At 40.6% G+C, this 23,450-nt stretch overlaps 1 pseudogene and 1 gene segment (V, D, J or C); both read right to left on the reverse strand.

Annotated features, from left to right (window-relative positions):
* Positions 1 to 2,594: 2,594 nt before the first annotated feature.
* On the reverse strand, positions 2,595 to 4,762 carry LOC115291347 (annotated as a pseudogene).
* Positions 4,763 to 14,280: 9,518 nt separating this feature from the next.
* LOC115291348 lies at positions 14,281 to 16,711 on the reverse strand. The segment is given in 3 exon segments: positions 14,281 to 14,317; positions 16,118 to 16,514; positions 16,618 to 16,711. Coding segments are annotated over 3 exon segments (480 nt in total).
* Between the last annotated feature and the right edge of the window lie 6,739 nt (positions 16,712 to 23,450).

Consider the following 23,450-nt stretch of genomic DNA (forward strand, 5'->3'; position numbering starts at 1 on the left):
CTCATCCCCACAAGTGCCCTCCTCCATGGCCATCACCCCCTTTCCTTTCTTCCCTTCCCACATCAGCCCTCAGTTTGTTCTCAATATTCAAGAGTCTCTCATGGTTTGCCTCCTTCCCTCTCCCCAAATACTTTTCCCCTTCCCCTCCCACATTGTCCTCTGTTAAGTTACTCCTATTACAATTATGAGTGAAAATATAAGGTATCTGTCCTTCTCTGCCTGAATTATTTCACTTAGCATGATGCCCTCGAGTTTGATCCACGTTGCTACGAATGGCCAGATTTCATTCTTTCTCATTGTCATGTAGTATTCCATGGTATATCTAAACCACATCTTCTTGAGCCATTCATCAGTTGATGGACATTAAAGCCTTTTACATGATTTGACTATTGTTGAAAGTGCTGCTATGAACATTGGGGTACATGTGCCCCTATGCATCTGCACTTCTATCTCCCTTGGATATATCCCTAGCAGTGCTATTGATGGGTCATAGGGGAGTTCTTCTGATAATTTTTTGAGGAACCTCTCAGCGATTTTCCAGAGCATCTGCACCAGTTTATATTCACACCAACAGTGTAGGAGGGTCCTCATTTCTCCACATCCTCGCCAGCATCTATAGTTTCCTAATTTTTCATTTTAGCTCCAGTGTGGCTTTCAAAGGCATTGTTTCCTTATTGATTTTAATCTTAGATGATCTGTGCATTGTTGTCAGTGGAGTGTTAAGGTTGTCTATTATTATTGTATTATTATCAGTGAGTTCCTCTATGTTTCTTATTCATTTACTCATAGATATCAGTGCTTACAATTTGGGGGTAAAAATATTTAAAGTTTTATATCTTCTGTTTGGATCGACCTTGTTATGATGATATACTGCCTTCATCATCTCTTATAACAGATTTTGGTTTAAAATCTAGTAAGTGTGATATGAGTATAGTACTTAAACTTTCTTTTGATGTCTATTAGCATGATAAATTGTTCCCTATCCCATCGCTTTCAATCTAAAGGTGTTTTAGGGTGAAAATGAGTCTAATGTATGCAGTGTATAGAAGGATCTTGGTTTTTTTCTTTAATCCATTTTGATTCCCTATGTCTTTTGATTGGAGCATTTTTCCAATTTACATTGACTGTGATTATTGATATATATAAACTTAGTGCCATTGTGTTACCTCTAAAGTCATTGTTTCTGGAGATGTTCTCTCTTACTTTCCTGTCTTCATTGCTTTTAGTCTTCCTTTCCCACTCAAAGATTCCCTTTAAGTTTCTTACAGTCCTGTTTAGAGATCATGAACTCGTTTGGTTTTTGTATGTCTGAGAAATTCTATCTTTCCTTCTATCTGAATGACAGGGTTGCTGGATAAAATATTCTTTGCTGCATATTTTTGAATTGAGCATGTTAAAGTCATCGTGCCACTCCCTTCTTGTCTGAAGGTTTCTGTGGAGACATCTGCCACAATCTTTTTTTTTTCTTCCTCTATTAGTTAACAAGTTATTTTGTTGTGTTGTGTTGCTTTTAGGGTTTTTTTTATATGAGTATTTTGCCAATTTTACTATGATATGTCCCAGTTTTGCATGCTTTTGTTGATTTTGATGGAGGTTCTCCGTGCCTCTTAGATGTCGACGTATGTTTGCTACCCAGTTTGTGGAAATTTTCCTCTATAATTCACTCAGATAAAACTTCTCCCGTTTTCTACCTCTATTCTTCTGGGACTCCTGTGAAAACAATCTTGTTACACTTTATGTAGTTGCTGAGTTCCCTCAGTGTACATCTGTGATGCAATGTTTTAATTTTCCTCTTCTTTCCTGCTTCATTTCCCCCATAATTTTATCTTCTATGTCACTTATTCATCTGCTCTTTCAGCCTTGAGGTCATGATATCCAATCAGTTTCCCATCTCGGCTACAACATTTTTAAAAGTTCAGCCTGACTTGTTTTTAGGTCTTTTCTATTTGCAGTAAGGGTATCCCTCATGTCTTCTATGCTTTCCTCAGGCACAGCTAATATCCTTATGATAGTTTTTAAAAGTTCTGTTTGAGGAATATTACTTATGTGTTTTGATAATATCTCTGGTAATGACTTTTTATCGTTTTTCTTTTGGGTTGAATTTCTCCATCATGGAGGATGTCTATGTCTCTGACTTCTTCTGGTTTTTAGAATATCCTGTTAGGTTTTCTACTTCTAGATTAGTGGCTTTATTGAGAAAAGTTCACATACAGTCCAGGGCCTGACACTTCAGGAAGCATTTCTTGTGGGTGCTGTGTGCACTGTGCTATCATGTATTAGCTGCTCTGTCTCTCCAGTTGGTCCTCTACAGAGTTTCTCCTTGCCTCCAGTGAGGAGTGTTGGGACCTTATCCATAGTGTTGTGAGTTTTAACTATGTGAGTTCAGTCTACTTGTTAAAAGAGGCTAATTCCTATTTCCCCTAAAGCTGAAGCTATGCCTCACTATGTGGTCAGTACACTTGGTGAGTGTGGAGATTTATTCTGGTCTTTGAAGGGAGGGGTGCACTGCTGCTCTGGTTTCCAGTTACACTTTCCCTAGTAAGGAAGCACCTAAGGAAAGCAGGTGGGGTGGGGGAAGGCTTGTTGTTAGAGGCTCATCTCCCATTGGTGGGCACTGTGGTGCTTGCTGAAGTCTGTCCATGTTGCTTGGTGGAAGGAAATATCCTCATCAGCCCACTCTTTTTTCCCTGGAGTTGGAGTTCCCATCTGCCCCTTTTCAGGAAGCCTTCACCAAGAGACACCAATCTGCACATGTGGGTCTCAGACTTCCGTCAGAACCCTGCCTTCATCATGTCTGTGTCTAAGCCATAGCCCACATGGCTGCACAATACTCTTATGCTTTACTTCAGGAACTCTAGCTGGGTTTAAACAAATCCAAGATGTATTAGCTCAATATGACAGTGATCCCCATTTATCCCCTGGAGAGGGTCTTGTTGTGCTGTTACAGGAGCTGGTTAATACCAGAAGGGCAGTTGCATAAACCTGGGGGCTTGGAGGTCATAGTGACAGACATCAAAAAGAGAGCATCCAGTTAGCTGCTCTCAGCAGGGGCTCCTATGCTAATGAACAGGGAAGTGCAGAGGTGCCTGTCAGCTCTCCTGTCTCATGAGAGGCAGTGTCACCTCTCCCAAAATGCACTCCAAGAAGGGACTGTCTCTTCCCATATAACCCAGAGATCCTCACACCACAGTAGCTCCTATGGGCCTCTGTCCTATTTCTCCACAGGAGGACTGATATGCCCACCCAGACTCCACCCAGGGATGGCATGGACTTCTAAATCTTCAGGCTTTGAGCTCCACGTTTATAGGAGGTTGACTTGTCATGGTTAACTTTATGTGTCATCTTGGCTGGGTCATGGGTACCCAGATTAACCATTGTTTCTGTGGATGTCGGTGATGTGTTTCTAGAAGAGATTGGCATTTCCATCCATGGCTTCTGTCTGCATGGGCATCACCCACTCCATTAAGGTTCTAAATAGAATCCAGTGTAGAGGGAGGAAGCATTCACTCATTTTTACTCTCCCTGTGTATGTTTGAGCAGTTGAGCTGGAACATTGGTCTCCTCTCACCCTTGTTCTGAGAGTTACATCATCAAGTCCCATGTTCTCAGACTAGACACTAGTTCAGAATGAGATGAGAATTACACCGCTGGTTTTCCTGGGTCTTCAGCTTGTGATAGTAGATCATGGAAATTCTCAACCTATTTAATCATGTAAACCAATGTGCTTAGGGTTCTGTTCCACAGGAACGGATGATTATTCCTTGTTTAGGGAAATTGAATAAATTGGAATTCATTTAAAGTCCTGAGTAGCAAAGTGCCATGAAGGAAGTGTCAGGTTGTTTGATTGGGACAAGGGCTGGGTGAGGATGATGAGGACCTATGGGATCCTGTGGTGCTATCTGCACAGTCAGTGCATCTGGGACTCCTGTAAAGGTTCAGCTGTTTTCCCTACCATATATGTAATTCAATCATGGTTAGGGACAGGAATAAGCAAGTGCTAACAACTGTGTCTTTTGTGCATGATAGTGTAGTTTGCCTATGACAACAAAGTTTCTATTACAAAGAGTGTATAGGTAAGCACAGAAACATGTGTCCAGAGAGGCTCCCTGGGGGAATCTGCTGTGTGGAAAGGAAGCCCCAAACCCTGACAGGAAACCGGCCTGTAACCTCTATCTGCACCTGCTCCAGCGAATACAAACCAGAATTGTGCAGAGTGTGCACCCCCTGGTGGCGCTGATGCCCTTCTACAGGGAAGTTTTTGTCTGGGCTCACACAGACTTCTCCTCACTATGACTTTTGTACAGAAATAAATGGCCATGTCCTCGACTCTCAGGCTGTTCATCTGCAGAGAGAGCGTGTTCTTGGCGTTGTCTCTGGAGATGGTGAATCGGCCCTTCACGGAGTCTGCGTAGTTGGGTTACTTCTATCATAATAAATACCTGAGACCCACTCCAGCCCCTTCTCTGGAGCCTGGCGGACCCAGATCATGCCGTATTTACTGAAGGTGAATCCTGAGGCTGCACAGGAGAGTCGCAGGGAGCCCCCAGGTTTCACCAGGCCTCCCCCAGACTCCACCAGCTGCACCTCACACTGGACACCTGCAGACACAAGACAATCCTGATCAGGAAACTGTCACACATCCATGCTTCTCTCACTCATACCCACTCACATACTCAGTGTCTCACATTCACCATGAATTACCTTTTAGAACAGCAACAAGGAAAACCCAGCCAAGCACAAACTCCATAGTGACAGGTCTGTGTTCTGTCCTGATCACAGAATGGGAACACCTGGGACTCCCGGGGCTGGGGCTCCTCTCCCAGCTGCAGGGTCCTGGCTGGGCTGGTTTAATCAGCACAGAAAGGGCCCTATTTGCATATCCTTTGACTATATATCAAACTCCAGATCTAGATTTGATTCTTTAAAAGTGAACAACAGGGTTAGGGAGGCACTTTTTGGTCAGTATGTGTAGATGGCGATGTCACAGTGTGAAGAATTCTAATCTGTGAATTCAGTTATATTCGCAGACACGTGTGTGTTTTTACTTGTCTTTCATCAACATAGGTCATTTGACTATACAAGTACTTTACACACATTTTGAAGTTTAGTCCAAAATACTTTATTTTGTGCCATTGTATATTGTATACTTTTGTTATTTCTTTTGCATATATTACCATTCTGGTGTGCAGAATCACAGCTCTTTTTGCTGTTGTTCTTCATTTTTTTTTTACATTTTAAAATAAAACTATTTTTTTCTTTTATAGTTTAATGTCAAGTTGGTTTTCATGTAACATCCAGTGCTCATCCCCACAAGTGCCCTCCTTCATGCCCATCATCCCCTTCCCATCTCCCTTCCCCCTCAGCCTTCAGTTTTCTCTCAGTTTTGAAGGGTCTCTCATGGTTTGCCTCCCTCCCTCTCTCCAACCACTTCCCTTTCCCCCTCCTCCATAGTCCTTTGCAAGTTTCTCCTCTTACATTTATGAGTGAAAACATGTGGTATCTGTTTTTCTCTGCCTGACTTATTTCACTTAGCAACACCCTCGAGGTCCATCCACGTTGCTGCAAATGCCCAGACATTATTCTTCCTCTTTGTCATGTACTACTCCATTGTGTATTTAAACCACATCTTCTTGATCCATTCATCACTGATGGACACTAAGGCTCTTTCCATGATTTGGCTATTGTTGAAAGTGCTGTCATGCACATTGGGGTGCATGTGCCCCTATGCATCAGCACCTCTGTAAACCTTGGGTAGATCCTAACAGTGCTAGTACTGGGTCATAGGGGAGTTCTATGGTTAGTTTTTTGAGAAATCTCTACACTGTTTTCCAGAGCAGCTGCACCAGTTTACATTCCTACCAACAGTGCAGGAGGGTGCCTGTTTCTCCACATCCTCGCCTGCATCTGTAGTCTCCTAATTTGTTCATTTTAGCACCAGTGTGTCTCTCAAAGGTATTAGTTCCTTTTCAATTTTAAGCTTAGATAATATGTCCATTGCTCTCAATGGAGTGTTAAAGTTGTCTATTATTATTATTGTATTATTATCAATGAGTTTCTTTATGTTTCTTATTCATTGATTCAGATATATCAGTGCTTACAATTTTGGGGTATAAATATTTAAAATTTTAGATCTGGTTGGATCGACCCTGTTATGATGATACACTGCCTTCATCATCTCTTTTAACAGATTTTGGTTTAAAATCTACTGAAGGCACTGGGTTGCTGAGTCGATTAAGCACCGGCTTCGGAACTGGTCATGACCTCACGTTTCATGGGTTCAAGCCCTGACTCGGACTCTGTGCTGCCAGCTAGCTCAGAGCCAGAACCTGCTTCAGATTCTGTTTCTCCCTCTCTCTTTGACCCTCCCCTGCTTGCACTGTCTCTCAAAAATAAATTAAAAATTAAAAAATTAAAATCTAGTAAGTGTGACAGGAATATAGGACTAAAACTTTCTTTTGGTGTCCATTAGCATGATAAATTATTCTCCATCCCCTCACTTTCAATCTAAAGGTGTTCAGGTTGAAAATGAGTCTCTTGTATGCAGTGCATAGAAAGAGATTGGGTTTTTTTCTTAATCCATTTTGATACGCTATGTTTTTTGATGGAAGCATTTTTCGCATTTACATTGACAGTGATTATTGAAGATATAAACTTAGTGCCATTGTGTTTCCTCTAAAGTCATTGTTTCTGGAGATTTTCTCTGTTTCTTCCTAGTCTTTTTTGCTTTTAGTCTTCCTTTCGGATTTAAAGAGTCCCCTTTTATATTTCTTGCAGGCCTGGATAGAGACTAGGAACTCCTTTTGTCTTTGTCAGGAAAATCCTATATTTCCTTCTATCTGAACGACAGCCTTGCTGGATAAAGTATTCTTTGCTGCATATTTTTGAATTGAGCATGATGAGGTCATCATGCCACTCCCTTCTTGTCTGAAGGTTTCTGTGGAGAGATCTGCCACAATCTTTTGACTTCCTTTATAGGTTAACAAGTTCTTTTGTTGTGCTGTGTTGCTTTTAGGGTTTTTCTTTATCTGTCAGTTTTGCAAATTTTACTGCAATATGTCTCAGTGTTGGCACGCTTTTGTTGATTTTGATGGAGATTCTCCATGCTCCTAAATTTGGATGTCTGTTTGCTACCCAATTTGTGGAAATTTTCCACTGTAATTCACTCAGACAAAACTTCTTCCCTTTTCTACCTCTCTTCTTCTTCCCGAACTCCTTAGAAAAGAATGTTACTACACTTTATGTATTTGCCAAGCTCCCTCAGTATACATCTGTGATACAATGTTTTAATTTTCCTCTTCTTCCTGCTTATTTCCCCCATAATTTTATCTTCTATGTCACTTACTCATTGATCTGTTGCCTCTTAAGCCTTGAGGTCATGATATCCAATCAGTTTCCCATCTCGGTTACAGTATTTTTAAAATTTCAGCCTGACATGTTCTCAGGTCTTTTCTATCTGCAGTAAGGGTATCCCTCATGCCTTCTATGCACTCCTCAGGCAAACCAGTATACTTATGATAATTTTTAAAAAGTCTATTTGAGGCACATTACTTATATGTGTTTTAATAATATCCCTGGTCATGACTTTTTATCATTTTGGGGGGGGGATGAATTCCTCCATCGTGGCATATGTCTATATCTCTGCCTTCTTCTGGGTTTTAGGAAATCCTGTTATGTTTTCGGCTCCTAGAGAAATGGCTTTAATAAGAAGAGCTCACATACTGTCCAGGGCCTGACACTTCAGGAAGCATTTCTTGTGGGTGCTGTGTGCACTGTGTTGTTGTGTATTGGCTGCTCTGTCCCTCCAGTCGGTCCTCTTCAGTTTCTGCTGGCCTCCAGTGAGGAGTGTTGAGACCTTGTCCACAGTGTCGTGAGTTTTAGCTAGATGAGTTCGGTGTGCTTGTTAACAGAAGCTAATTCTTATTTCTCCTAGAGCTGAAGCTATGTCTCACTATATGGTCCATAGACTTGGTGAGTGTGGGGGTTTAAGCTGGTCTTTCGGGGAGGGGAGCACTGCTGCTCTGCCTCTCAGGCAGCTTTCTAAGTAAGGAAGCACCTAAGGAAAGCAGATGGGGTGGGGGAAGACTTGGTGTCAGAGACTCAGCTCCCACTGGATGGCGCTGTGCTGCTGGCTGAAGTCTGTGCATGTTGGTCGGTGGGAGGAAATATTGGCATCAGCGCACTCTCTAGTTTTTGGAGATTGTGTTATCACCACACCCCCATCATAATACTCTTATGTTTTATCTCAGGAGCTCTAGCTGGGTATGAAGACTCCCAATTGTATGAATCATTATGATAGGGGTCCCCACTGATCCTCTGGAAGAGGGTCTGCTGTGCTGTGGCAGGAGCTGGTTTGTTCCAGAAGGGCAGTTGCAGAAACACCTGGGGGCTTGGAGTCATAGTGACAAACCAAAAAAAAAAAGAAAAAAAAAGAACATCCAGTTAGCTGCTCTCAGCAGGGGCTCCTATACTAATGAACAGGGAAGTGCAAAGGTGCCTGTCAGCTCTCCTGTCTCATGAGAGGCAGTGCCCCCTCTCCCAATGCACTCCAAGAAGGGACTGTCTCTTCCCATATGACTCAGGGAGTCCTCAGACCACAGTGTCTCCTATGGGCCTCTGTCCTCCTTCTCCACAGGAGCACTGATATGCCCACCAGACTCCACCCAGCGATGGCATGGGCTTCTAAATCTTCAGTCTTTTAGCTCCAGGTTTACAGGAGGTTGACTTGTCATGGTTAGCTTTATGTGTCAGCTTGACTGTGTCGTGGGTACCCAGATTAACCATTGTTTCTGTGGATGGCTGTGTTTCGTTTTGAGAAGAGATTGGCATTTCCATCCATGGCTTCTGTCTGCATGGGCATCACCCACTCCACTAAGGTTCTGAATAGAATCCAGTGCAGAGGGAGGAAGCATACCCTCATTTTTACTCTCCATGTGCATGTGTGAGCTGTTGAGCTTAATAGTGGTCTCCTCCTGCCCTTGTTCTGAGAATTACATCATCATTTATTAGGTAAATTTTGTTACATGTATATTTAAAAGTTTAACTTCCTTTCTTTTTTTAAAAAATAGTTTATTACCAAGCTGGTTTCCATATTACACCCAGTGCTCTTCCCCACAAGTGCCTCTCTCCACCCCTTTTGTTTCCCTTCTCCCTCTTCAACCCTCAGCTCATACTCAACATTCGAAAGTATCTGATGATTTGCCTCCCTCCCTCTCCCCTACTCTTCCCCTCCCATTCCCCTTCCCATGGTCCCCTGTTAGGTTACTCCTGTTATACCTTTTATTGAAAACATATGGTATCTTCCATCTCTGCCTGACTTTTTTCATTTAGCATGACACCCTTTAGGTCCATCCATTATGCTACAAATTGCTTTCATTCTTTCTGATTACCATGTAGTATTCCATTGTATATATATACCACCTCTTCTTGATCCATTCATTGGTTGATGGACATTTAGTCTCTTTCCACGATTTGGCAATGGTTGAAAATGCTGCTATGGATATTGGAGTACATGTGCCCCTATGCATCAGCACTTCTGTATCCCTTGGGAGGATCTCTAGCAGTGCTATTGCTGGGTCATAGGGGAGTTCCGTTGATAGTATTTTGTGGAACCTCCACACTGTTTTCCAGAGCGGGTGCACCAGTTTACATTCCCACCAACAGTGTAGGAGGGAGCCTGTTTCTCCACATCCTCGCCAACATCTGTAGTCTCTTGATTTGTTCATTTTAGCCACTCTGACTGGTGTGAGGTGGTATATCAGAATGGTTTTGATTTACATTTCCCTGATAATGATTGACGCTGAGTGTCGTTTCATGTGCTTGTTGGCCATCTGGATGTCCTCTTTGGAGAAGTGTCTGTTTATGTCATCTGCCATTTCTTCCATGGATTATTTGGTTTTGGGGTATGGAGTTTAGTGAGTTCCTTGTAGATTTTGGATACTAGCCCTTTATCTGGTATGCCATTTGCCACTATGTTGTGCCATTCTGTTGGTTGCCTATTAGGTTTTTTTTATTGTTTCCTTTGCAGTGCAGAAGCTTTTTATCTTGATGAGGTCCCAATAGATCATTTTTGTCATTGTTTCCCTTGTCTTTGGGGATGTATCGAGTAGGAAATAGCTGCGATTGAGGTCAAGGAGGCTATTTTCTGCTTTCTCCTCTATGGTTTTTATGGTTTCCTGTCTCACATTCAAGTCCTTCAGCCATTTTGAGCTTATTTTTGTGAATGGTGTAAGAACATGGTCTAGTTTCATTCTTTTGTATGTTGCTGTCCAGCTATCCCAACACCACCTGTTAAAGAGGCTGTCTTCTTTCCATTGGATACTCTTTCCTGCTTTGTCAAAGTTTAATCGGTCATACATTTGTGGGTCCAGTTCTGGGCTCTCTATTCTATTCCATTGGTCTATGTTTCTGTTTTTGCACCAATATCATTTTCTCTTGATGATGACAGCTTTGTAGAAGAGGCTTATGTCTGAGATAGTGATGCTTCTCGTTTTTGTTTTCTTCTTCAATATTACTTTGGCTACTCAGGTTTTTTTGTGGTTAAGTACAAATTTTAAAATAATTTGTTCTAGCTTTGAGATGAATGCTGGTGCAACTTTGATGGGGATTGCATTGAATGTGTAAATTGCTTTGGGTAATAATGACATTTTAACAATGTTTATTCTTCCCATCCATGAGCACGAAATGTTTTTCCATTTCTTTTTGACTTCTTGAATTTCCCTCATAAGTCTTCTATAGTTTTCAGCATACAGGTCTTTTACATCTTTGGTTAGGTTTAATCCTAGGTATTTTATGGGGTTTCATGCAATTGTGAATGAGATCTGTTTCTTGATATCTTTTTCTTTGCTTCATTTTTGTTGTATGAAAATGAAGCTAATTTCTGTACATTGATTTTGTAACCTGCAACTTTACTGAAGTCACGCATCAGTTCTAGAAGGTTTCTGGTGGAGCTGATTGTATTTTCCATGTAGAGTATCATGTCATCTGCGAAAAGTGAAATTTTCACTTTTTCTTGGCGACTTCTGATGTCTTTTATTCCTTTTGTTGTCTGATTGCTGATGCTAGGGCTTCCAGTATGATGTTAAACAACAGTGGTGAGAGTGGACATCCCTGTCATGTTCCTGATCTCAGGGGGAATGCTCTCAGTTTTTCCCCATTGAGGATGATATTAGCTGTGAGCTTTTAATAAATTGCTTTCATAATGTTTAAATAAGTTCCTTTATCCCGACTTTCTCGAGGGTTTTTATTAAGAAGGTGTGTTGTATTTTATAAATGCTTTTTGGCAACTATCGACAGGATCATATGGTTTTTATCTTTTCTTTTGTTAATGTGATGTATCCCATTGATGGATTTGTGAATATTGAACCAGCCTTGTAACCTCGGAGTGAATTCCACTTGATCATGATGGATAATTCTTTTTTTACACTGTTGAATTCAATTTCATAGTATCTTGTTGAGTATTTTTGCATCTGTATTCATTAAAAGTATCGGCCTGTAGTTCTCTTTTTTTGTTGGGTTTCTGTCTGGTTTAGGAGTCAACGTGATATGTGCTTCGTAGAATGCGTCCGGAAGTCTTCCTTCCATTTGTATTTTTTGGCATAACTTGAGAAGAATGGGTGTTAACTCTGCTTTAAATGTCTGACAGAATTCCCCTGGGAATCCATCTGGCCCTGGGTTTTATTCTTTGGGAGTTTTTTGATAAGTGATTAGATTTCTTCTCTGGTTATTGGTCTCTTCAGATTTTCTATTACTTCCCGTTTTAATTTTGGTAGTGCATGTGCATTTCAGATTTTGTCCATTTCTTCTAGATTGTCCAGTTCATTGACATATAATATTTCACAATAATCTGAGATGATTGCTTGTATTTCTGAGGGATCAGTTGTAATAGATCCATTTTAATTCATGATTTTGTCTATTTGGGTGTTCTCCCTATTCTTTCTGAGGAGCTTTGCTAGATGTTTATCAATTTGCTTAGTTATTTAAAAAAAAACAACTCTTGGTTTCCTTGATCTGTTGAATTGCTTTTGTGGATTCTCTGTTGTTTATTTCTGCCCTGATTTTATTATTTCTCTTCTGCTTCTGAGTGCTCTTGCTGCTCTCTTTCTAGTTTCCTTAGGTTCTTTCTTAGATTCTGAGTTTGCCCTTTTTCTAGTATGAAGAAATAGGTCTGGAATGCAATAAACTTTTCTCTTAAGTCTGTCTTTGCTGCTTCCCAGGGAGTTTGGATTGTTGTATTTTGCCTTTCTTTTTTTTTTTCCATATATTTTTGAATTTCCACTCTAATTTCGTGATTGGCCCAATCATTCCTTAGTAGGGTGGTATTTAACCTCCACATTTTTGGAGGTTGTCCAGACCTTTTCATGTGATTGATTTCAAGTTTCAGAGCATTGTCATCTGAAAGTGTGGAAGGTATGATCTCAGTTCATTTTTATTTATGGAGGGCTGATTTATGACCCAGTATGTGATCAATCTTGGAGAATGTGCCATGCGCACTTGAGAAGAAAATGAATTCTCTGGCTTCAGGATGCAGAGTTCTAAATATATCTATTAATTCCATTTGTTCCAGTGTGCCGTTCCGTTTTATATTTTCTTTAGAGATTTTCTGTCTGGTTGACCTATCCATTGTTGTAAGTGGAGTATTAAAGCCCCCTGCAATTGCACATTCTTATCAATAAGATTGTTTCTGTTTGTGATTAGTAGTTTAATGTATTTGGCTCCTCCCGAATTCGGTGCATAGATGTTTATAATTGTGAGCTCTTCCTGACATAGAGACTCTGTATTTATTATATAATATCCGTCTTCTTCTTTTGTTACAGCCTTTACTTTAAATTTCAGTTTATCCAATATAAGTATGGCTACTCCAACTTTCTTTTGGCGTCCTATTGCATGGTAGATATATCTCCATCCCTTCACTTTCAATCTGAAGGTGTCTTCAAGTCTAAGGTGAGTCTCTTGGAAACAGCAAATAGATAGGTTTTGGTTTTTGATCCATTCTGCTACCTGTGTCATTTGATTGGAGCATTTAGTCCATTTACATTCAGTGTTGTTATTGATAAATATGGGTTTAGATTCATTGTGTTCCCTGTAGAGGTCATGTTTGTATTGATGTCTTTGGTGTCTTATCTTCCTTGCTACCTTTCTGTCATAGAGTCCCTCTTAGGATTTCTTATAGGGCTGGTTTGGTGGTCATGAATTCCCTCAATTTTTGTTTATTTGGGAACACCTTTATTTCTCCTTCTATTTTGAATGACAGGCTTGCTGGATAAAGAATTCCTGGTTGCATATTTTTCCTGTTCATCCCATTGATGATTTCCTGCCATTCCTTTCTGGCCTGCCAAATTTCAGTAGATAGGTGTGTAACCACTCTGATAGATTTCCCTTTGTATGTTAGGGCCCTTTTATCCCTAGCCACTTTCAGAATTCTCTTTATGTCTTTATATTTTACCAGTTTTATTATGATATGTTATGATGAAAGTCAGTTCAGGTTACTTCTTAAGGGAGTTTGATATGGCTCTTGAATTTCAATGTTTTTCTCTTTCCCCAGGTTGTTGTAATTTTCGTCTATAATTTGATCTAGCACTCCTTCAGGACCTTTTCCTCTTTATTCCTCTTCAGAAACTCCTATGATACAGATAATGTTCCATTTGGTTGTATCACTCCGGTCTTGAATTCTCCTTTCATGTTCCTGTATCAATTTCTCTCTGTCTCTCTCTGTCTCTGTTTCTGTCTCTGTCTCTCTGTCTCTCTCTCTGTCTCTCTCTCTGTCTCTCTCTCTCTTTTGGCTTCCTTCTCTGCTATAACTGTGTCTTCTAATTCACCTATTCTCCTCTCTGCTTCTTGTGTCCATGGAGTGGCATGCTCCATTTTATTATTCACCTCATTTATAGCCTTCTGAAGGTCGCTCTTCTTCCTATCAATAGCTCCTCTGATGGCTTCTCGGCTGTTGTCAAGCCCCGCAGTTAATTTTATGACAATCACTCTAAATCCTTGTTCAGTTACGTTGCTTGCGTCTGTTTTGAGCAATTCTGTAGCTGTGATTTCTTCCAGAAATTTCACTAGAGGGGAGGTCTTTCTTTTCATCATTTTGGCTAGCTTTCTGTCTCTTGTCAGTTTTAAAAGCTCATTCTGCACTGTGCGCCTGTGAGTATTGCTCTATTAAAGGAGGCTCTTTGACCATCCAGTGTCTGTTGTTTATGACTTGTTCTTTTAATGGTGTCTCTAGATTTCTCTTGTTATGCCTCTGATTAATATAATTCCCTACTCAGTGATATTTGGGACTTTCCACTACGTGTGCTTTGGGTTGTATCTTGAGGTAGTAGCCCTGAAAAGGAAAACAGACAGAAAACACACAGGGAACACAAGCATGCAAACACACTGACACTACAAGTAAACAAGCAAATCAAAATGGGAAATAAAAAAGGAACAGGAAAGAAAAGAGTGGACAGGAAAGGAAAAAAAGAAGGCAGGGGGTGGGGGGAGAGTGACAGCCAGAGATAAAAGACAGTCTGAGAGCATAAAACCTGTGGAGGTGGAAGATAAGAATGAGTTAATGGAAAAACTATCTGGATGGTAAGAGTTGAATTAAGCACACAGGGCATAAATTTTGGACGTTCCCAGACTTCTGGGGGGAAAGGGAGAAAAGAAGGAGATATTAAAAGAGAAAAGAGAAAACAAGGAAACAAATTTGAGAAAAATTATAAGGAAAGAAAATAAAAATCATAAAAATAACAAGCAAAAACAAAACAGCCTTCCATTGCCTATTTGCATAGTTTGATGTAGGTAGTTTGGGTCTCAGGGGCTGCTCTCTGAGGCCCCGCCTCAGTGGTTGTGGGAAAAAGAATGGCATTGCCAGCCACTCTCTTAAGTCCATCTTTTCCGTGCCAAGGGCAGGTCAAATTGTTTTGGTTTTTTAGTCCTGCCAGGTTTCTAAATCTTAGTCCACGCAGTTTAAAGCTGCTACCACAGTTAAAATGAATTCTGGGAGGCAGGCAGTTTTCTGGCCAGTATTCGGTGGGGGGAGTGGGGAGCCAGTTTTTCCCTGGCTCTGCCAGAAGTTGGCAAGCTGCCCGCTGGGGGGATGGTTTTCTCTCCCTGTGCCCAGTGGCTCTCAGTCCCAGGGCGAGATCTCCCCTTTCCAGTGATCACACTATGAGGGTTTCAGTCTCTTCTGCTCTTCTCCTCGGCTCTCTGCCCGGCTACACGGGCGCCCCGTGAATGGCCCTGCAACGTTCTGTGTCACCTCTGGACTCAGAGCTCTCTGCTGGGCTGGCGCCAAGTTTCTGGGCGTTTTCTCTTCTGGCTCAGTTTAGGGCCTGTGCTCCCTCCCCCAGAGTCTCTGGTCCCAGTTTGCACTCACCCAGGCATCGATGGGGCTGTTATCAATAAGGGGTCTGTGTGTGCACCTCCATTCTTGGAGCACAGAAATTGTGGACTTCAATTCTCAGTTGATAATTGTGGGAGGGTGGAGGTAATAGAGTTCCTTACTTCTCCACCATCTTGCCGCCAGCTGAATTGCATTATCAAATCCCCATATTCTCACTGACACTAGGTCAGAATGCGATGCGAATTACACCAATGGTTTTCCTGGATTTTTAACTTGTGATATTTGGTCATGGGACTTCTCAACCTACTTAAACATGTAAACCAATGTGCTTTGAGTTCTGTTCTTCAGGAAATGACATATCTTTTTGTTTAGAGTTATTGAATAAATCTGACTCATTAAAATCGTGAGTAGCAAAGTGCCAGGAAGGAAGTGTCCTGTTGTTTGCTTGGGAGAAGAGCTGGCTAAGGATAATGAGGAGCTATGGGATCTTGTAGTGCTAGCTCTACAGTCAGTGCATCTGGGACTCCTGTAAAAGTTCAGCTGTATTCCCTCAGGATATTTGGGATTCAATCATATTTAGGGACAGGAGTAAGCAAGTGCAAGAAACTGTGTCTTTTGTGCACGTTTGTGTAGTTTTCCTATGACAACAATGTGTCTAATTAAGAGAGTGAATAGGTAAGCACAGAATCCTGTGTTCATCAGTCTCTCTGGGGAAACTGCTGTGTGGAAAGCGAGCCCCAAACCCTGACAGGAAACCTGCCTATAACCTCCACTGCACCTGCTCCAGGGAATACAAACCAGAATTGTGTAGAGTGTGCACCCCCTGGTGGTGCTGATCCCTTTCTGCAGGGAGGTTTGTGTCTAGGCTCACACTGACGTCTCCTCACTGTGTCTCTCGCACAGAAATACATGGCCGTGTCCTCAACTCTCAGGTTGTTCATCTGCAGAGAGAGCGTGTTCCTGGCATTGTCTCTGGAGATGGTGAATTGGCCCTTCACGGAGTCTGCATAGCTTGTGCTTCCACCACTACCAATATATGAGACCCACTCCAGGCCCTTCTCTGGAGCCCGGCGGACCCAGTTCATTTCATAACTACTGAAGTCAAATCCAGAGGCTGCACAGGAGAGTCGCAGGGAGCCCCCAGGCTTCGCCAGGCCTCCCCCAGACTCCACCAGCTGCACCTCACACTGGACACCTGCAGACACAAGACATCCTGATCAGGAAACGGTCACACACCCACTGCTTCTCTCACTCATATCCACTCACATACTCAGTGTCTCACGTTCACCAGGAATTACCTTTTAGAACAGCAACAAGGAAAACCCAGCCAAGCACAAAGTCCATGGTGAGATGTCTGTATTCTGTCCTGATCACAGAATGGGGACTCCTGGGACTCCCAGGGCTGGGGCTCCTCTCCCAGCTGTAAGGTCCTGGCTGTCCTGGTTTAATTAGCACAGAAAGGGCCTTATTTGCATACCCTTTGACCATATTTCAATCTCCAGACTTTGATTTGTTTCTTATAAGTAAGCGGCAGTGTTAGAGGGGCCCTTCTAGGTCAGTTTGTGTAGATGGCACGGTGACAGTATGAGGAATTCCAATCTGTGAATACAGTTATATTTGCAGACACGTGCATATTTTTACTCATCTTTCATCAACATAGGTCATTTGCACTATAAAGTATTTTACATGTTTTTTGAGGTTTATTCCAAAATACTTTATTCTGTGCCGTTGTAAATTGTACAGTTTTGTCATTTCTTTTTCATATATTATCATACTGGTGGGTGGAATCACAGCTATTTTTGCTTTAGTTTATTTTTTATTTTATTTTTTACTTTTTATAATAGAAATTTATTTATTTCTTTTATAGTTTATTGTCAAGTTGGTTTCCATGTAACACCCAGAGCTCTTCCCCATAAGGGTCCTCCTCCATGCCCATCAACCACCTTCCCTTTTCCCCCCTCCCCCATCAGCCCTCAGTTTGTTCTCAGTATTTAGGAGTCTCTCATGATTTGCCTCCCTCCCTCTCCCCAACTATTTTCCCCTTCCCTTCCCCCACACTCCTTTGCTAAGTTTCTTCTGTGAAAATATCTGATACCTGTCTTTCTCTGCCTGACTTATTTCACTTTGCACGACACCCTCTAGGTCCATCCACGTTGCTCCGAATGGCCAGATTTCATTATTTCTCATTGTCATGTAGTACTCCATTCTATATATAAACCACATCTTCTTGATCCATTTATCAGTTGATGGACATTTGGACTCTTTCCATGATTTGGCGATTGTTGAATGTGCCACTATGAACTTTGTGGTTCATGTGCCCCTATGAATCACCACTTCTGTATCTCTTGGGTAGAACCCTAGCAGTCTTAGGGGAGTTCTGTTGTTAATTATTTTAAGAAACTCTACACTGTGTTCAAAATTAGCTTCACCAGTTTACATTCCCACCAACAGTGTAAGAGGGTGCCCGTTTCTTCGCATCCTCACCAGCATCTATAGTCTCCTGATTTGTTCATTTTAGCCTCTCTGTCTGGCATGAGGTGTTATCTCAGTGTGGTTTTGATTTGTATTTCCCTGATGATGAGAGATGCTGAGCATCGTTTCATGTGTCTGTTGACCATCTTAATATCCTCTTGGAGAAGTGTCTATTCATGTCTTCTGCCCATTTCTTCCCTGGATTCTTTGTTCTTCGGTGGTAGAGTTTGGTGATTTCCTTATAGGCTTTGGATATTAGTCCTTAATCTGATATATCACTAGTACCTATCCTTTCCCATTTAGCCAGTTGCCTATTAGTTTTTTTATTGTTTCCCCTCCAGTGCATAAGCTTTTTAACTTGATGAGGTCCCCGTAGTTCATTTTTGTTCATGATTTCCTTGCCTTTGGGGATGTGTCCAGTAGGAAATTCCTACGGTTGAGGTATCAGAGGATGTTTCCTACTTTCTCCTCTAGAGTTTTGATGACTTCTTGTCTCACATTATGTCCCTCATCCATTTGGGTTTATTTTTGTGTATGCTGTAAGAAAGTGATCTATTTTCATTCTTTTGCATATGGCTCTCTTTTTTTCCCCATTGAATACTTCTTCCTGTTTAGTCAAAAATTAATGGGCCATACATTTGTGGGTCCAGTCCTGGTTTCTCCTTTTAATTCCATTGGTCTGTGTGTCTGTTTTTGTGCCAATACCATTCTGTCTTGATGATGACAGCTTTGTAGTAGAGGCTAAAGTCTGGGATTGTGATGCCTCCTGTTTTTTTTTTCTTCAATTTTAATTTGGCTATCAGGATTTTTGTTGTTCCATACATAGTTTTGGATGATTTGTTCTAGCTTTGCGAAGAATGTTGGTGCAATTTTGATTGGGATTGCATTGAATGTGTAGATTGCTTTGGGTAATAATGACATTTTAACAATGTTTACTTTTCTGATCCATGAGCATGGAATGTTTTCCAATTTCTTTGTGTCTTCTTTAATTTTCTGCATAATTTTCTGCCAGAGTCCTGCTCCAGCAGGTCCAGGGGTCCCTGAAGAATGGACGGTGTTGATGAAATTGAGTGATGAGTTGATAGAACCTCGAGTTTCTTTCTGATCACCAAGCAGGCATCTCTGCTTTGTCGTTTTTGTGTCTTTACTTATAGGTTAAGTGTTAACAGGACATCAGAAATTGCAATTTTTACTATGATTAAAACTTAGTGATATGATCCATTGAAAATTTCACAGAAACTCGTTTTACAGAGGCGTTTTTGCAGAACTACTCTACTTTCAGTGACATAGTTAATTTTTACATATAATAGAATAACAAGATATTCTTAGTGAAAAGCCAATAACATACACATTATTTTAAATCGGTAGTAAATCTTACAACCAAGAAGGTAGCAGGATGTTTTTAGTGAGAAGCAAATAACAAACACATTTGTTTCTATCAAGAAGGCTAAGATTCAGGCATAGGCTAGGAGTCATTCTGTCTGGCTCATAAACGGAGGAATGTATTTGCTCTGGTTAGTAAGTTTCTTGTGTAAACCTTGTTATTTGATGTTGAAAGTGTAAGCACCATTGGAGCCGTAGATGTGACAACCTTGCATATGAGTTTAAGTTTTACCTACTCTTACCCTTCCTCATAACGGATATCAGTGTAAGGGAAGGGATTTGTGGCACCAGTTAGCAAAGGTATGTGCAGTAACTTCTGTCTGGCTCTTGTCTGTTTCTTATCTCTAAGTTTGGCTCTTTTTCTCTAGGCCAGAGTCAATTGTAACTCTTGTGTTCTTAACCCACTTTATTATCTATGTCTTGGGTCTGTAAGGCTCATTAGAAGAACCTTTCGACAAACATCTGCAGTGCTTTGTCAAAACTCTTCTGTGTAGAGGTGGGAATATGCTTCTTCTCATGAGGCATCTGTGTGGGAAATGTCAGTCTGATTTGGAACATTTTGAGGCCTAATCAATAACAGAAGTCCCATTCCCAATATGAGCCAGTAGTAGAAGGAGATACCAGGTTCACTTCATGGCAGGTACTGTGCAAACGTCTGCCATTTCCTCGCTGTGACTGTGTCATCCAGGCAGGCCAATGTGGCTCCCAGCAGTTTTCTATAGTTGTCATCATACACATCTTTTACATCTTTGGTTAGGTTTATTCCTAAGTATCTTATGTATTTTTGTGCAATTGTGAATGGGATCCCTTTCTTGATTTCCCTTTCTGTTGCTTTATTGTTGGTGTATAAAAATGCAACCAATTTCTGTACATTGACTTTGTACCAAGTGACTTTGCTAAATTCATGGATCAGTTTTAGTAGGTTCTGGTGGAGTCTGTCGGTTTTTTCAAGTAGAGTATGTCATCTGCGAAAAGTGAAAGTTTAACTTTTTCTTTGCTGATTCTGATACCGTTTATTTCCTTTTGTTGTCTGATTGCTGATGCTAGGACTTCCAGTACTATGTTAAACAATAGTGGTGAGAATGGACATCCGTGTCATGTTCCTGATATCAGGGGGAAAGCTTTCAGCTTTTCCCCACTGAGGATGATATTAGCTGTGGGCTTTTCATAAATGGCTTTTATGACGTTTAAATGAGTTCCTTCTATCCCAACTTTCTCGAGGGTTTTTATCAAGAAAGGAAACTGTATTTTGTCAAATGATTTGTCTGCATCTATTGACAGGATCATATGGTTTTTATCTTTTCTCTTGTTACTGTGATGTATCCCATTAATGCATTTGTGAATATTGAACCAGCCCTATATCCCAGAAATGAATCCCATCTCATCATGGTGGATAATTCTTTTTAGATAATGTTGAATTCGATTTCCTATATCTGGTTGAGTAATTTTGCATCTGTATTCATCAAGGATATTGGCCGGTAGTTCTCTTTTTTTGCTTGGTCTCTGTCCAGTTTGGGAATCAAAGTGATTCTGGCTTTCGGAAATGAGTCTGGACGTTTTCTTTCTAGTCAAGGTTTTTGGAATAGTTTGAGAAGAATGGGTATTAAATGAATGCTTAAATTTCAGGAAAAATTCCCCAAGGAACCATCTTTCCCCAGGCTCTTATTCATTGGGAGAGTATTGATTATTGTTTCTATTTCTTCAACGGTTATGGATCTGTTCAGGTTTTCTATTTATTCCTGTTTGAATTTTGGTAGTGCATGAGTGTTTAGGAATTTTTCCATTTCTTCTAGATTGTTCAGTTTTTTTGGCACATAATATTTCATAGTATTCCCCAATAATTATTTGTATTTATGAAGTTTTGGTTGTAATAGATATATCCATTTTTCGTTCGTGATTTTGAATATTTTAGTGGGCTCGCTTTTCTTTCTGAGAAGCCTGGCTAGAGGTTTATTTTTTTTTTCCAAAAACACAAATCTTGCTTTCATTGATCTGTTCAAATGTTTTCTTGGATTCTATATTGTTTATTTCTGCCCTGATCTTTATTATTTCTCTTTGTATAATGGGTTTGGGGTGCTCTCGCTGCTGTGTGTCTAGTTTTTTAAGTACACTGTTAGATTTTGCATTTGTGTTTTTTCTAGTTTCATGAAATAGGCCTGATTGCAATAAACTTTCCTCTTAGGACTGCCTTTGCTGAATCCCAAAGAGTTTGGATTGTTGTATTTTCATTTTCATTTGTTTCCATATATTTTTAAATTTCTTCCCTAATTCCCTGATTGGCTCAATCATTCTTTAGTAGGGTAGTTTTAAACCTCCACATTTTTGGAGGTTTTCCAGACTTTTTCCTTAGATTGATTTCAAGCTTCATTGCATTGGTATGATTCCAATTCATTTGTATATATGGAGGGCTCTTTTATGCCCCAGTATGTGATCTATCTTGGAGAATGTGCCATGCACACTCGAGAAGAAAGTGAATTCCCTAGCTTCAGGATGCATAATTCTAAATATTTCTATTAATTCCATCTATTCCAACGTGCCATTCAGGTCCATTGTTTCTTTAGTGAGCTTCTGTCTGGTTGATCTATCCATTTCTCTGGAGTATTAAAATCCCCTGCAATAAGCACATTTTGAAAAGGTTTTTTTATGATTTTTATTTATTTTTGTGAGACAGAGAGAGACAAGGCCAGCAGGGGAGGGTCAGAGAGAGAGGGGGACACAGAATCTGTTGTAGGCTCCAGTCTCTGAGCTGGCTGTCAGCACAGAGCCCGACACGGGGCTCGAACTCACACACTGTGAGATCATGACCTGAGCCAAAGTCGGACGTTTAACGGACTGCACCACCCAGCACCCCAAGCACATTCTTATGAATAAGATTGTCACTGTTTGTGATTAATTGTTTTATGTATTTGGGTGCTCCCAAATTTAGTGCATAGATATTTATAATTTTTAGCTCTTCTTGATGGATAGACCTTGTAATTATTAGATAATTCTTCATCTCTTTTTACTGCCATTAGTTTAAATTCCAGTTTGTCTGATGGTACTATGTCTAGTCCGGATTTCTTTGGTTACCATTCGCATGATAGATATATCTCCATCCCCGTACTTTCAATATGAAGGTGTCTTCAGGTCTAAGATGAGTCTCTTTTAGACAGTAAATAGATGGATTTTAATTTTTTATCCATTCTGCTATCCTATGTCGTTTGATGGGAGCATTCAGTCCATTTACATTCAGTGTTATTATTGATAAATATGGGTTTAGATTCATTGTGTTCCCTGTAGAGTTCATGTTTGTAGTGATGTCTTTGGTGTCTTATCTTCCTTGCTACATTTCCTCATAGTGTCCCTCTTAGGATTTCTGTAGGCCTGCTTTGGTGGTGATGAATTCTCTCAACTTTTGTTTATTTGGGAACACCTTTATCTCCTCTCTTTCGAATGACAGGCTCACTGGATAAAGAATTCTTGGTTGCCTAGTTTTCCTGTTCATCCCATTGAAGGTTTCCTGCCATTCCTTTCTGGCCTGACAAGTTTCAGTAGATATGTCTGTAACCACTCTAATAGGTTTCCCTTTGTATGTTAGGGCCCTTTTATCCCTAACTGATTTCAGAATTCTCTCTTTATCTTTATATTCTGCCAGTTTCACTATGATATGTCATGCCTAAGGTTGATTCAAGTTACGTCTTAGTGGAATTCTATGCGTCTCTTGAATTTTAATGTCCTTTTTCTTCCCCAGATTTGGGAATTTCTCAGCTATAATTTGATGCAGCACCCCTTCAGGACCTTTTTCTCTTCCTCCTCAGGAACTCCTATGATACAGATATTGTTCCGTTTGATTGTATCACTCAAGTCTCCAATTCTCCTTTAGTACTCCTGTATCAAGTTCTCTCTCTTTTTCTCGGCTTCCTCTTTTGCTATAACTGTGTCTTCTAATTCACCTGTTTTCCTCTCTGCCTCTTCAATCCATGCAGTGGCCACCTGCATTTTTTATTATGCATCTCATTTGTAGTTTTTTTTCACTCGTCACAGCTATTTTGAAGGTCCCTAGTCTTTGTATCAATAGCTTCTCTGAAGACTTCCATGCTTTTTTCAATCCCAGCAATTAATCTTATAACAATTGTTTTAAATTCTTGTTTAGTTATGTTGCTCGTGTCTATTTTGAGCAGTTTTGTAGCAGTGATTTTTTTCCTGGAATTTCTATAGAGGAGAATTCTTTCGTTTCGTCATTTTGGTTAGCTTTCTGTCTCCTGTCAGTTTTAAAAGCCCATTCTACACTGTGTGC

The sequence above is a fragment of the Suricata suricatta genome, chromosome 5 (genome assembly GCF_006229205.1).
Source record: "Suricata suricatta isolate VVHF042 chromosome 5, meerkat_22Aug2017_6uvM2_HiC, whole genome shotgun sequence".
Lineage (NCBI taxonomy): Eukaryota > Metazoa > Chordata > Mammalia > Carnivora > Herpestidae > Suricata > Suricata suricatta.